The sequence below is a fragment of the Pseudomassariella vexata genome (genome assembly GCF_002105095.1).
Source record: "Pseudomassariella vexata strain CBS 129021 chromosome Unknown BCR38scaffold_23, whole genome shotgun sequence".
Taxonomy (NCBI): domain Eukaryota; kingdom Fungi; phylum Ascomycota; class Sordariomycetes; order Amphisphaeriales; family Pseudomassariaceae; genus Pseudomassariella; species Pseudomassariella vexata.
The window spans coordinates 407,730-420,951 of record NW_024467978.1 but is presented as its reverse complement, the minus strand read 5'-3'; the positions used below and the strand labels follow the sequence as shown (position 1 = coordinate 420,951).

The window sequence follows — 13,222 nt, the reverse complement described above, 5'->3', positions numbered from 1 at the left end:
GTCCTCAGGGAACGCAACACTTGTAAGCGTCTGTTGTAGTGTCCAAAGCTTTATCGTGAGTTCCTCCTCGGGCAAAAGCTTCCCCGGGCTGTTGTTATCTGCCACCAGGGAAGACGCTGCAAAACGACTCTCGGCTTGAATAAGATCCAGAATATGATCCATGAGCTCTTGCGGCAGCCATTTGCGCGTGTTTACCGTCTCGGCCTGTCCTCGTAGCAAGCGGCGATCGGTCTCAAGTCGCGACTTTTGTCGCTGAGCATCCCGCTTCGCTTTCTGTGTGTGTTTCTCGACCAGCAACTGCAGTTCCGACTCTTCTAGCCTCCGCTCGAATTCCTCGGGGCTTAGTGTCTCTTTTGCATCACTCTTAGTCTTCGAATCAGTTTCGGCAGCTGCAGATACCGGAGCTCCAGTAACCGCAGCATCGGGATTCACATGGATAGTCGGATTCTGGGCTTCAGTTGCGCCTTCAACGCGGACTACTGGCTTCGAAGCGACGGACGTGGTAGCAAAGCCCCTGGCTGGGTTCGCAACGGGCTTCGTCTTCTTCTTTTTAGCTCCCGCCATGGCGATCAAAATCTAGCAAACTGGAAGGTATTAAAGTGAGAAAGCGTCAACCGCTCTCTCAAAAGTGAAAAAGTCCAATGTGTCGCGCGCGCTGATTTTGCCATCAAGGGAGTCTTGGGCGGTTTACTGCGGGAGGAAAATGGCAGCTTCAATGTTTGGAGAGCGGATGGGGAATGGAGGGGCTTGCAGGCATGGAGGGGTCGAATTGACATCAGAGCCCAGCTGCAGGGTCGACTGACTTTTTCCTTACCCCTCGGACATTGAACTTTTGAAGTGCCCAACTAGGCGATAGAATAAACGCCGTATTCAGAAGTTACTTAAGGAATATATGCATGATGTGCTTCTCTTGAATCTGGACCTATCCTACAAGTATTATTCCACCCGTAGTGTGCAGTATTATTCTGTCACCTCTTGGTGGCTGGGTTAGAAGTTGGCCGGTCTGAGTCAACACCGAAAATCAACTTGACCGCCTGCCCTACTGAGCAAAGGTACCCTGAAAGCACTGGAGGTTCACCTCTTCCCCCCACAATGCCGCTTGTTCGGTTGGATACAAAATGTGGGCAGTCAGATGTTGAACAACGAACAAGACGAGAAGTTAGACGACAGGTGGGAATAGACCAATTTAACATACTTGAGATATTCGCGCCGACCCTCGAGAGAAGCTCCTCAAGCCTCAACCTCTCCCAACCTCTCCCGGGCAATCTATAATGTCCATCAACCTCCCTTCGAACAGCCAAAATGTCTGAAGCGACTGCAAATGGCGCCTCGAAAGCTGCCATTGACTTCCCCACCGTCAAGGCAGACCTGAGTTCCGCTTCTACCAACAGAAGAATCGCCCAATTGCGAGGGCTGGACGAGAGTATCAAGAACAATTGTGAGATTTCGCCGTATTCTGCCCTACCCTACAAGTTTGCTGTTGCGTATTGGTGTCAGGCTGGCTAATGCTCCGCGTGATACATAGCTATTGATCATTCCTCAATACCCAAGCTGTCGAAGCTCCTCTTTGATACTCACGCATTCTATAATGACCGACCGTCGAGACGCGCTGTTCAGGCGTGCATCGCCTCCTTGGTCGCCACCGCGAGCGACTCCAAGGTCCTTGCGCCCTTCGTCGCCGCCCTCCGCGCCGAATCCCAGAAGCCCGGTATAGCCGCCGCAAACGCCTTCGTGCTGGTCGAATGGTGCTGTCTGCTGCTCAAAGGGTTAGCTGGGACGTCCATGTATGATAAATTTGGACTGGATATCATTCAAAGCAATGCTGCCGCTCTGGAGAAGTGCTTTCAGCCGCCAACAAGATCCTCCGTGTCCCAATCCGCCATCGTGATCACCCGCCGTGGACTACGCGCTGCGTTCTGGTACAAGGAGTTCCACGAGAAGGCGATTCAAGATGCCGTCCAAGCTCTCACTGCTAAGGGGGGACAGCCAGTGACCAGAAATGCGATCATGCTTGGTGTGGTAGCTGGAGTGTGCTCTCGTCACACTCAAGCCAAACCTATTCTTGCCGCAAAGAAGTCCGACTATTTCACATTTTTTACGAGGGAAATCGTGGGATCTCGAACGGCAGTCCCACAGCACATTGCCTCCGGTCTGCGGGATTTCTTCAGCGACTTCGTTACCATCGAGGACCTCGAGAAGGAAATTCTCCCTCCTGTAGAAAAGGGGCTTCTGCGCGCCCCTGAAGTCGTCTTGGATCTGGTCCCGGCTGTCTTCAACTCCCTTCCTCATAATACAGACTTGTCCAAGGTTCTTGCGGGTCATCTCATGAAGCCGCTGCTTTCGAATGTTAAGTCAACGAACCCGGCTATCCGGCAAGGGGTCCTGACCACCTTTCGAGCTACGGCCGCCAAAAGCAAGGACCCGCAGGCCATGGAGCAAGTCGCCGACGACGTCCTTGGCCCCCTTAAGTCGGGAAAGCTCGCTTCTGCTGATCAACGGGTACTTCACTCAGAAATGCTCCAGAGTGTGCCATTATCGGGCCCTGTCGCTGCAAAAGTCACCACAGCCCTACCGCCCGTTGCAGCCAAAGAAGGCAACGAGGCTGCGTTGGCTTCGGAAGTGTCTGCTCTCAGCCGTGCGGTCAACTTTGAGCTACAGCAAGGCACTGATTTGGCCAAGCCCGCGGTCGATGCGTATGTCAAAGGTCTTGCCGACAAAAAGATCGCCTCGCGACGAATATGGATTTTGAAGACTGGAGAGATCCTTATCAACTTCAACAGCAGTTCTCAAAATCTGACCCCAAACGTAGTGAAATTCGCTGAAGCGGTCGCGGCACCCCTCGCGGATACCTGGACTGAGATCATCAAGAACCCTCCTGCATCTGCACAGAACGGACTCATCACCGGCGCCTATGTTTTCTCTACTTTGGCGCACCAGACCCTGGCTCACATCGAGAGTGCTGGAACCAAAGCCCTACTTAAAAAGGCTGCCGTGTCGAAGGAATGCCTCGTGACGGAACCCAAGCCGTCCTTCCTCCTTAACCAGCGTGTGTATGTGCGCCTGACAACTGAAGATGACCTGCGGTGGTTTCTCTGTGCGCTTTCCGCTGCCGTAGCGGACCTACCCAACGCTGCAGCCAAGGTAAAATCATCGTGGTCCCAAGCATTGATATACCTGGCTTCTTCTCCCACTGTCGGCGCTCAGATTCGAAAGGAAACTGGCGAGACGATATCCAAATTATATGCGAAGCAACCTGCTCTGATCTCCGAAGCCATAATTGATGGACTCTGGGAGTGGGTTGTTTCAGTAGAGAGTGGCGACAAGGAGAGCGTAGCGGCGTGTGCCAAGTTTGAGAACACTAACCTGCATGCGCCTCTTCGATCAATATGTTTGAATGCCGAAGAGTTCACCAAGAACGGCTCCGAGCAAAACCAAGAGTTAATGGAAACACAGATGTGTCGCCTGATCGTTCTCGCGCGACCAGACCTAATTCCTAGGTCTAGCTGGATAGACACGTGTTTAAGGGTCGGACTTGATCCTGGAAATTTGGCATCAAGGCATGAGAAAGCACTTATCCAGGAGGTAGTTGATAAGACAAGCTTTGAGCAGAAGGTATACGACAAGTTTTTCCAATTGTTATGGATGTTTTCTAACGGAATATAGTCTTCTTCTGTCAAGAGTGCGGCTTGCAAAGCTGCCGCAGATCTGGCATTCGTGGCGCCTGAAGCCATGACCCCAAAAATAATAGAGTTGATTCGACATGATCTGGATACAGAGGAACTGCAAGATGTTGGCCCTGTAGAAGCAGCCATCTTTCGCACGGCTGAAGGCACAGCTTTCATCGATGTCCTCGCCAAGAAGTCCCAGAGTCTTCCGAACAAGAACACCAAGGACTACGACACTCTGAAGTGGGAAGAAGAGCTTCGAAGCCAGCTTGCGAAGAAGAAGGGCACACAAAAGAAGCTTACACCCGACGAGCAAGCCAAAGTCCATGCGCAATTGAACAAGGAGTCGGAGATCCGTAAATCAATCCAAAAGCTCGAAGCACGTTTGATGCGTGGCATTGGGATCATCAAGGGGCTCGTCACCGGTCCGCCTACTGAGGCCAATCTATGGATGGGACCCGCGGTCGAGGCTCTTCTTAAGGCCATGGCAGCTGGGGCGTGCCTTATCACAGGTGACGCTGCTCCGTCTACCTATCTTGCAATGTCCGAGAGAGTGACAGATCGGCTCGGTTCCATCCGGCCATTCATCGGTGTGGCCACACTTCGAGGTCTTGGGGTGACTGGTCTGCCAGATCACCTGCAAGGTGAAGGCCTAGAAGAACTCGTCACACGAGTCTTGTACCGTCTTCGTTTCGCTGGAGAGCAGAGGCCGTTCGATGCCATTTCTGTGGTCTACATCCTATCTCTCATATTCCTCGTTCTTCAAAAGGGTGGCCTTGGTGACGCAACGGATGAGCGAGATGCCCAGCTAGTTCTTGCCGTGGAGTTCATCTCATTCCACACTGATGTCTGTGCGGACGAGGCTATTCCGCGGGGTGAGTTGATGACCACCCTGATCTCTTCAATGCAGCAGTACAATCAGCACCACAAGATTATCAAAGATTCTTTCTCCGATCTAGTACGGTGCGTCGCGCCGAACATGAGCATCACTGAGATTGAGATACTCGCAAAAGGCGCCATCATTCCTTCCGCTTCAGTGCGGGAGACAGTGTTGCAATCCATTAGCGCCGACGTGGATATGAGTGAACTGGACTTCTCGGACGAAATATGGATCGCCTGCCATGATGACGTGGAACAAAACGTAGACCTTGGCATGGAGATCTGGGAGGAAAGTGGCTTCCAGATTTCAAAAAACGTCCCATTCCGAATGCTGCCCTACTTGGAGAGCAAGGACGGCCAGCTCCGACGTGCTGCTGCAAGGTCCTTGGCTGATGCTTGCAAAGCCAACCAGGCAACAATTGATGAAGTCCTCAGCAAACTGCGCTCAACGTACGTCGAGCTGGCTAAGCCTCGAAAGCCTGAGCTCGATCAGTTCGGCATGCCAAAGAAGTCAGACCTTGCGGATCCCTGGGAAGCACGACATGGAATCGGCGCGGCGTTCCGAGAGCTTGCGGCCCATCTGCGGAAGAGCCAACTCGATGACCACTTCAATTTCCTTATCGAAAACGGCCCTCTTGGGGACAAAAATGCTGCTGTCAGAAGTGAGATGCTGGATGCTGCCATTCGCGCCATCGATATACACGGTGGAGACATCATTGACAAGCTTATGAAGACCTTTGAGCATACTCTGGAAGGACCCGACAACGGAACGGAGGCTTCGGATCGGGTGAATGAGGCCGTCATTGTCATGTACGGTGCTCTGGCTAGACACTTGAAACCTGGTGATGCCAAGATTCCCGTGGTCATCGAAAGGTTACTGGCAACTTTGAGTACCCCATCCGAGGCCGTTCAGTATGCCGTCGCAGAATGCCTACCACCGCTTGTCCGAACCTGCGGCGACAAGTCTTCCAAATATTTTGACAAGGTTTTGGATACGCTACTGAACTCCAAGAAGTATGCCGCAAAAAGAGGCGCCGCCTACGGCCTCGCTGGTCTCGTGCTTGGGAGAGGAGTGTCGGTACTGCGAGAATATCGTATCCTGGTGACCCTGAAGAGTGCCACTGAAAACAAAACCCAATCGCAGCAGCGTGAGGGAGCTTTCCTGGCCTTTGAGTTGATGCCTCTACTTCTTGGCCGTCTTCTCGAGCCATACGTGATCCAGATTGTCCCTCAACTGCTCTCAGGATTCGGCGACAGCAACGCCGATGTAAGAGATGCCTGTCTGGCTGCCGCTAAGGCATGCTTCGCGAAGTTGAGCTCCTACGGTGTCAAACAGATCCTCCCGACGCTTCTCTATGGTCTTGAAGATGACCAATGGCGCAGCAAGAAAGGTGCATGCGAGCTGCTAGGTGCCATGGCTTATTTGGATCCTCAGCAGCTCGCGCAGAGCTTGCCTGACATCATTCCTCCCCTGACCGGCGTGCTGAACGATAGTCACAAAGAGGTCCGCTCTGCGGCCAACAAGAGCTTGAAACGCTTCGGCGAGGTCATCAACAACCCTGAAGTCAAGAGTTTGGTCGACATTCTCCTGAAGGCTCTCAGCGATCCGACCAAATACACCGATGACGCCTTGGACTCACTCATCAAGATTCAATTCGTGCACTATCTGGATGCACCATCTTTGGCCTTGGTCACCAGGATTCTGCAGCGTGGCTTGGGAGAGAGATCCAACACCAAGCGCAAGGCGGCTCAAGTCATCGGCAGCTTGGCACATCTGACGGAGAGAAAGGATCTGATAGCCCATCTGCCGGTCCTTGTTACTGGGTTGAAACTTGCTGTCGTCGACCCGGTACCAACAACTCGTGCGACCGCTTCTCGGGCGCTTGGTTCTCTGGTCGAGAAGCTTGGCGAGGATGCTCTACCAGATCTGATTCCTGGTCTCATGCAAACCCTCAAGTCGGATACTGGTGCTGGAGACCGTCTTGGTTCCGCCCAGGCACTTTCAGAAGTCTTGGCTGGGCTGGGTACGACAAGATTGGAGGAAACACTGCCAACCATTCTTCAAAACGTCGAATCCTCCAAGCCTGCCGTCAGGGAAGGTTTCATGTCCCTCTTCATCTTCTTGCCTGTCTGCTTCGGCAACAGCTTTGCCAACTACCTGGGCAAGATTATTCCTCCCATTCTCGCTGGACTTGCCGACGATATCGAGTCTATCCGGGAGACTGCTCTCCGAGCTGGTAGACTTCTCGTTAAGAATTTCGCCGCCAGAGCCGTGGACCTGCTGCTGCCTGAGCTTGAACGCGGCTTGGCTGACGACAGCTATAGAATCCGTCTCAGCTCAGTTGAGCTCGTGGGCGACCTCCTATTCAACCTCACGGGCATCACTGGTAATGCCGATGCCGAGGACGAGGAGGAATCTGCCAGGGAAGCTGGTGCCTCGCTTCGGGAAGTCCTTGGAGAAGAGAAGCGCAACAAGATCCTGTCTGCTTTGTACATTTGCCGCTGCGATACTGCCGGCTCTGTTCGTTCGGCTGCCATCGGCGTGTGGAAGGCTCTGGTTGCTACGCCGCGAACCTTGAAGGAGCTCACGCCCACGCTGACACAGCTCATCATTCGTCGGCTGGGCAGCTCCAACATGGAACACAAGGTTATTGCCAGCAATGCACTGGGAGAGCTGATTCGCAAAGCGGGCGATGGTGTTCTCTCGAGCTTGCTACCAACGCTCGAGGAAGGACTGCAGACATCCACCGACACGGATGCCAAGCAAGGCATCTGCTTGGCCCTCAAGGAGCTCATTGCATCGGCTTCCGACGAAGCCTTGGAAGACCACGAAAAGACACTGATCTCCGTCGTCAGGACAGCTTTGACGGACTCAGACGAAGAGGTCAGAGAAGCCGCTGCCGAAGCGTTCGATTCTTTACAACAGATTCTTGGCAAGCGTGCTGTCGATCAAGTGCTGCCCTTCCTCCTCAACCTGCTTCGCTCCGACGAAGGAGCCGACAATGCCCTGTCTGCTCTTCTCACCCTTCTTACCGAAAGCACGCGGTCCAACATCATCTTACCAAACCTCATCCCCACACTTATTACGCCGCCCATTTCAGCGTTCAATGCCAAGGCCCTTGCGTCCTTGTCTCAAGTTGCTGGCGCCGCTATGAACCGTCGCCTGCCCAACATTGTCCACTCGCTGATGGACAACATCGTCAACACCAAGGAAGACGACTTGCGCACCGACCTTGAGAACTCGTTCGATATTGTCATCTTGTCCATTGACGAGTACGACGGACTGAACACGATCATGAACGTCCTGTTGCAGCTTGTTAAGCACGATGATCACTTTAAGCGGGCCAGTACAGCCAACCGCTTGGCCCACTTCTTTGAGCACGCCAGTGTCGACTATTCTCGGTACAATCAAGATATAATTCGTTGCTTGTTGATCTTGTTCGATGATCGAGACAAGGAGGTGATCAAGTCGGCCTGGGCTGCTCTCAGCGCCTTTACTAAGAAGCTCAAAAAGGAGGAGATGGAAGCTCTGGTGTCGTCCACGCGACAGACATTGAACCAAGTCGGTGTTGCTGGCGCCAACTTACCAGGCTTTGAGCTTCCCAAGGGCATTAATGCCATCCTGCCCATTTTCCTGCAGGGTCTCATGAACGGCACACCTGAACAGCGTACTCAAGCTGCGTTGGCCATTTCGGATATTGTCGATCGAACCAGCGAGGCTTCCCTCAAGCCATTCGTAACGCAGATCACCGGTCCGCTCATTCGTGTGGTTTCTGAGCGGTCGACTGACGTCAAGGCGGCCATTCTGCTCACTCTGAACAATCTCCTCGAGAAAATGCCCACGGCGCTTAAGCCCTTCTTGCCCCAGCTGCAACGAACCTTTGCGAGAGCCTTGGCCGACACGACGAGCGAGCTACTCCGTACCCGTGCGGCCAAAGCCCTCGGTACGCTCATCAAGTTCACGCCTCGTGTCGATCCGCTGATCGCGGAGCTTGTCACTGGCTCCAAGACGTCGGATGCTGGGGTGCGAACAGCCATGCTGAAGGCACTATACGAGGTCATCAGCAAAGCGGGAGCCAACATGAGCGAGAGTTCACGGACGTCGGTGTTGGGGCTCATCGACGCCGAAGTGGACGAAACGGATTCGACCATGATCATCACCAATGCCAAACTTCTTGGTGCGCTCATCAAGGTAGTCCCGGCGGAGCTCGCAAATTCTCTGTTGAAGAGTCGTGTCACCACTACGCACTTCACCAATGCTTCGATACTCACGTTAAACGCGGCGTTTGTCGAAAGCAAGGAGGCGCTGCTTGAGAGCCCGCTGGCTGACGACTTGCCTGATGTGCTGTGCCAAGGCATGTCAAATAAGAACGTAAGTACTTTTTGTGCCTCTACCCTTCGTCCTCGATGCCCCGGCCTCATAATGTATGATGCTAACTTCCAAACCACAAAGCTTTTCGTAGCAGACAACGCTATCCTAGCCACAGGCAAATACCTCCTCTCGACCACGCCGTCCTTCGAGCAAGCAAAACCCATCTTCTCGACCCTAGCCTCGATCATTGCCCCCGGCAATCCCGGCGACAGCCGCCGCCTCGCCCTAGTAATCATCCGTACCGTAAGCCGAGCCAACATGGACCTAGTGCGCCCTCACCTGTCGCTCCTCGTACCACCCGTTTTCGCATCCGTCCGCGACCCCGTGATTCCCGTCAAATTAGCCGCGGAAGCGGCCTTCATCCAGCTCTTCGACGTCGTAGATGAAGACGCGCGCGTATTTGAGAAATTCCTCCAGGGTAAGGAGGGCCAGGAGATGAACGCGAATACCAGGAGGATGATGAATGATTATTTCAAGCGCGTGGCGTCGAGATTGGCGGGGCAGGCCCGCGAGAGGAGGGAGGCGCATGGTGGGCTCGGGTTGAGTGATGATGAGAGGGAAGATGAGAGGGAGATTTGGAGTGTGGGGAGTGTGGATGCGGGGGAGGGGGTGTTTTCTTATGATTAGGGGGGATGAGATGGGATAGAGGGGTGAATGATGGATGCTGGATGCAGACGTCCTAACGTTTTCTGCCATGAAGCATGGATGCTGGGATCGGCTGGACGGGGCTTGTGAGATATGATCCAGTGCGTAAGACGACTTTTGCGTTTTAGGTTGATAAAATCTCATGATTGGTTCGGAATAGAGAGATGCTGGAGCGTGTTGGTCGTTCCGTTCCAAGGTGCTATCTAGCTGTACTTGTGGGCAGAAACGGTCGACGTTGTTGTGATGAATTAGGAAGTTATCGTAGGTTGTCTATCAGCTCTACCTATCTTGGTAGTAGTTACGCTACTCGCCACGTGCATAGGCCGGATACTGTGCCATGTCTGGCCACAACTTGTGTAAAGTACGTTATGCGGGTGTCGGCTCTTGACATCTAGCAATGTCCCTCCCTGCCTGTGGAGAAGTCATGGGGCTGGACTAGTCCGGATTCCTTATCGAGAACGAACCATCTGAATGGTACAGCGGGTGGCAGTAAATTTGCTACCCTGTCAGGTACCACCAAGCCACTAAATCCAAAAGGGGTAAGAGGCTGCCCGCTGCTTCTATTACTGCTATAACCATAACAACAACAAGAAGGTGAATATACAAGTAGATAGTTAAAAAGCAGCAATATATCGTTACCCTTTTCTGACTTAGTGGCTTGGCAATACCTGGCAGGGTAGCAAATTTATTGCCACCCACTGTATATTTGTGAAATCCGACAGCCGCCATTTTGTTTTGGGTTTTCGTAGGGTAGCAATGCGACCCACTGGAGCTTCAATCCCTGCCTGAGCTTTTGCCATTTTTGATGTTTTGGTTTTCTACCGGGAGCGATACGTTGAAGGTGCGAGATGCGTTTAACCTGTTTATTGCTCTTCTCTGGTCTTGGGGCTATTGAAGTGATCATAGGTGCTGGGAATGCTCCAAACTTCATGTGTGTCCAGTGATGGATTGATTGCACCAGCCTCGCAACTTGCGTTGAGAGAAGGGCCAGTTAGTGTAGCCTGGTCACGGATTTGTGACGGCCGGTGTCACGATGCCACGAAACCTACTAGCTATGGACCCGTAGGAGCACTGGCCATCTGAAGGCGGGATTGAAGATCCTCAGATGTGAGCCAGCCTGTTTTAGTTTCTCTTTCTTTCCTTGTCGAGAATCGTTAAGTCAATACAGTGCATTAGAGTGTTTTGACTCTTCAATTATGCTCACCGTGACAGGATTCACGCCTAGTCTGGGTAGTACCTATATTTTTCCATAACTACAAGGTTCTCGATAATTAAGCCAGATGTTTAGACGCAGGCGTTGGGCAGTTGATGTTGGGAGTTTCAGTATCGCCGCCGCTGGGTGGCACTAGCCTCTGCACTGGACCCGCCGTCGTCCGTGGCCATAAATCTTGGAAGGGGCCGCAGATAACTCTACCTTTCCTGGCTTGCAACGTGTTTGCCAAAACATCCAACCTCACGACGGAAATGTGCCTGGACAAGGCCATTTCAACGAACGACGCAGTTCAAGATCAGGAAGAGTCAGGAAGAGAGTCTGGTTTCTAGCACGAAATATTACGGTAGCACGACGCGTGGTACATCCCCACTCCGGCGATTATTACACCATCAATTGTCCCCATTGCGACAGCAACACCTTATCCACGCCCTAGCCGGATCAGGACCCCAGCACTCTGCGCAAGACGCAGCGCAAATGAGGTGAAGAAAACGGGCCAGGAAAAAGAGAAGAAAAGTCTTTCGCCATGCGACCTCCCACCATCAAAGAGGTTCCGTCCTCCAGTTCGTCATTGTCCATCCGGGTCTCCGAAGCTGAAGAAGCCGCTGAATCAACCCCGCTACTCTCCACCATGACTGAATCAGCCAAGGCAGCGGGCCTCACCATCATGGCGCCCCAGCCCGTCGAGGATTCCGACATCCCCTCGGACGACTTCTGCCAGACGAACCTCTCCGGCCCCCGTGACGACCACGATGGTGATCTCGTCACGTGGGCCGAAGACCGCGACCTCAAGCGCGGCCTCGCCGAGCGCCATCTGTCTATGCTCGGCATCGCGGGCGCCATTGGCACGGGCTTGTTTCTCAGTCTCGGTGGTGCCATATCGACTGGCGGTCCGCTGGGCGCGTTGCTGGGGTATGCGGTTGTGGGGATGATTGTGTGCGCCGTGCAGTTCGCGCTGGGCGAGGTGTCGGCTTTGTTGCCTGTCACCGGGTCGTTTGTACGACATGCTGAGTTCCTCGTTGATCCCGCGCTGGGGTTTGCTGTTGGATGGAATCTGGTGTATGGGAATATCCTGTCGATTCCGAGCGAGATCACGGCTATCTGTGTGCTGTTTGAGTTTTGGACGGATATCAATCCGAGCGTGTTCATCGTGGTGTTTATCATCGCCACGTTCGTGGTGGGGATTGCGTTTATCCGCGTCTTCGGAGAGGTCGAGTACTTCTTCGCCGTGCTCAAGATCCTCCTCGTCGTCTTCCTCATCATCCTGGGTCTCGTCATCGATCTGGGCGGCATCCCGGGAACCCCGCGCATCGGCTTCGCGTACTGGCAGAATCCGGGCCCCTTCGTCGAGTACATCACCACGGGCAACTGGGGAAAATTCCTCGGATTCTGGGGGGTCATGACCTCGGCCGTCTTCTCCTTTGCCGGCGTGGAATCCATCGCCATGGCTGCGGCTGAGACGCGCGACCCGCGCCGCGCCATCCCGAGGGCTTGCAAGAACGTTTTTCTGCGGGTCGTCCTCTTCTACATGCTCTCCGTCCTCGTCGTGGGCATGCTCGTCCGCAGCGACGATCCAGCCCTGGGGAACGACTCTGGCACCGCGGCCACGAGCCCCTTTGTGCTAGCCGCGTCCGCGGCGGGGATCCCCGCTATTCCGTCCGTGGTCAATGCCATCGTCATCACGTCCGCCTGGTCGGCCTCCAACCAGGCTCTCCTGTCGGGCACGCGCGTGCTGTACGGCCTCGCCCTCAAGGGGCAAGCGCCCAAAATCTTCCTGAGGACTACGAGCTGGGGTACGCCCTACGTATGTGTGTTGCTGTTTACGGCGTTTATGTTCCTCAGCTTTATGAGTCTGAGCAATGGGGCAATGACGGTGTTTTGGTGGTTGGTGGATTTGACGGCGGCCGGGGTGCTGGTTTCGTGGTCGACTATCCTGTTTAATCATATTCGGCTGAAGTCGGCCATGAGCAAGCAGGGGTTTCCGGTGTCGAGGCTGCCGTGGCATAATGCCTGGACTAGTAAGTTTTAGGGACGATTGGATCTCGATCCGGGAGATGTGTACTGATGGTTGCTCCTACAGTCTATAGCTCATACGCCGCGCTCTTTATGTGCATTGTTATCTTGCTTACCGGCGGGTTCGAGGTCTTCACCAAGGGCAACTGGGACCCCAGCCAATTTGTCTCCTCATATCTGTAAGTCGGCCCCTCTCTTCCTCACCCATCCCCTTTCCCCTTTCTTCGCCTGTCTACTTTGAAGCTCTCAACGAATATGACTGTTTAGTGCTAACCAGCTTGGCACAGGGATATACCACTTGTGATATTGGCATTCGTCATTTGGAAATTCTTAAAGAAGACACAGTTTGTCGCGCTAAAGGATATACCCCTCGAGGAGGCTTTTAAGCAGGCAGATACGGATATTACTGACGTGGGGGGCTCGCATCTCGTATCGTAG

The 13,222-nt window shown here is 53.7% G+C and overlaps 2 protein-coding genes across 2 annotated transcripts; both read left to right on the top strand.

Moving 5' to 3' along the window:
* Positions 1–1,302: 1,302 nt before the first annotated feature.
* Positions 1,303–9,543, top strand: BCR38DRAFT_355839 (armadillo-type protein; the record flags this gene model as incomplete). The annotated part of the gene is made up of 4 exons (XM_040856984.1): positions 1,303–1,438; positions 1,526–3,612; positions 3,664–8,916; positions 8,998–9,543. The coding sequence occupies 4 exons, from the start codon at positions 1,303–1,305 to the stop codon at positions 9,541–9,543; spliced, it is 8,022 nt and encodes a 2,673-aa protein (XP_040710131.1).
* Positions 9,544–11,438: 1,895 nt separating this feature from the next.
* BCR38DRAFT_356010 (amino acid permease/ SLC12A domain-containing protein) lies at positions 11,439–13,222 on the top strand (the record flags this gene model as incomplete). Its single annotated transcript, XM_040856996.1, has 3 exons — positions 11,439–12,789; positions 12,852–12,963; positions 13,072–13,222. The coding sequence occupies 3 exons, from the start codon at positions 11,439–11,441 to the stop codon at positions 13,220–13,222; spliced, it is 1,614 nt and encodes a 537-aa protein (XP_040710130.1).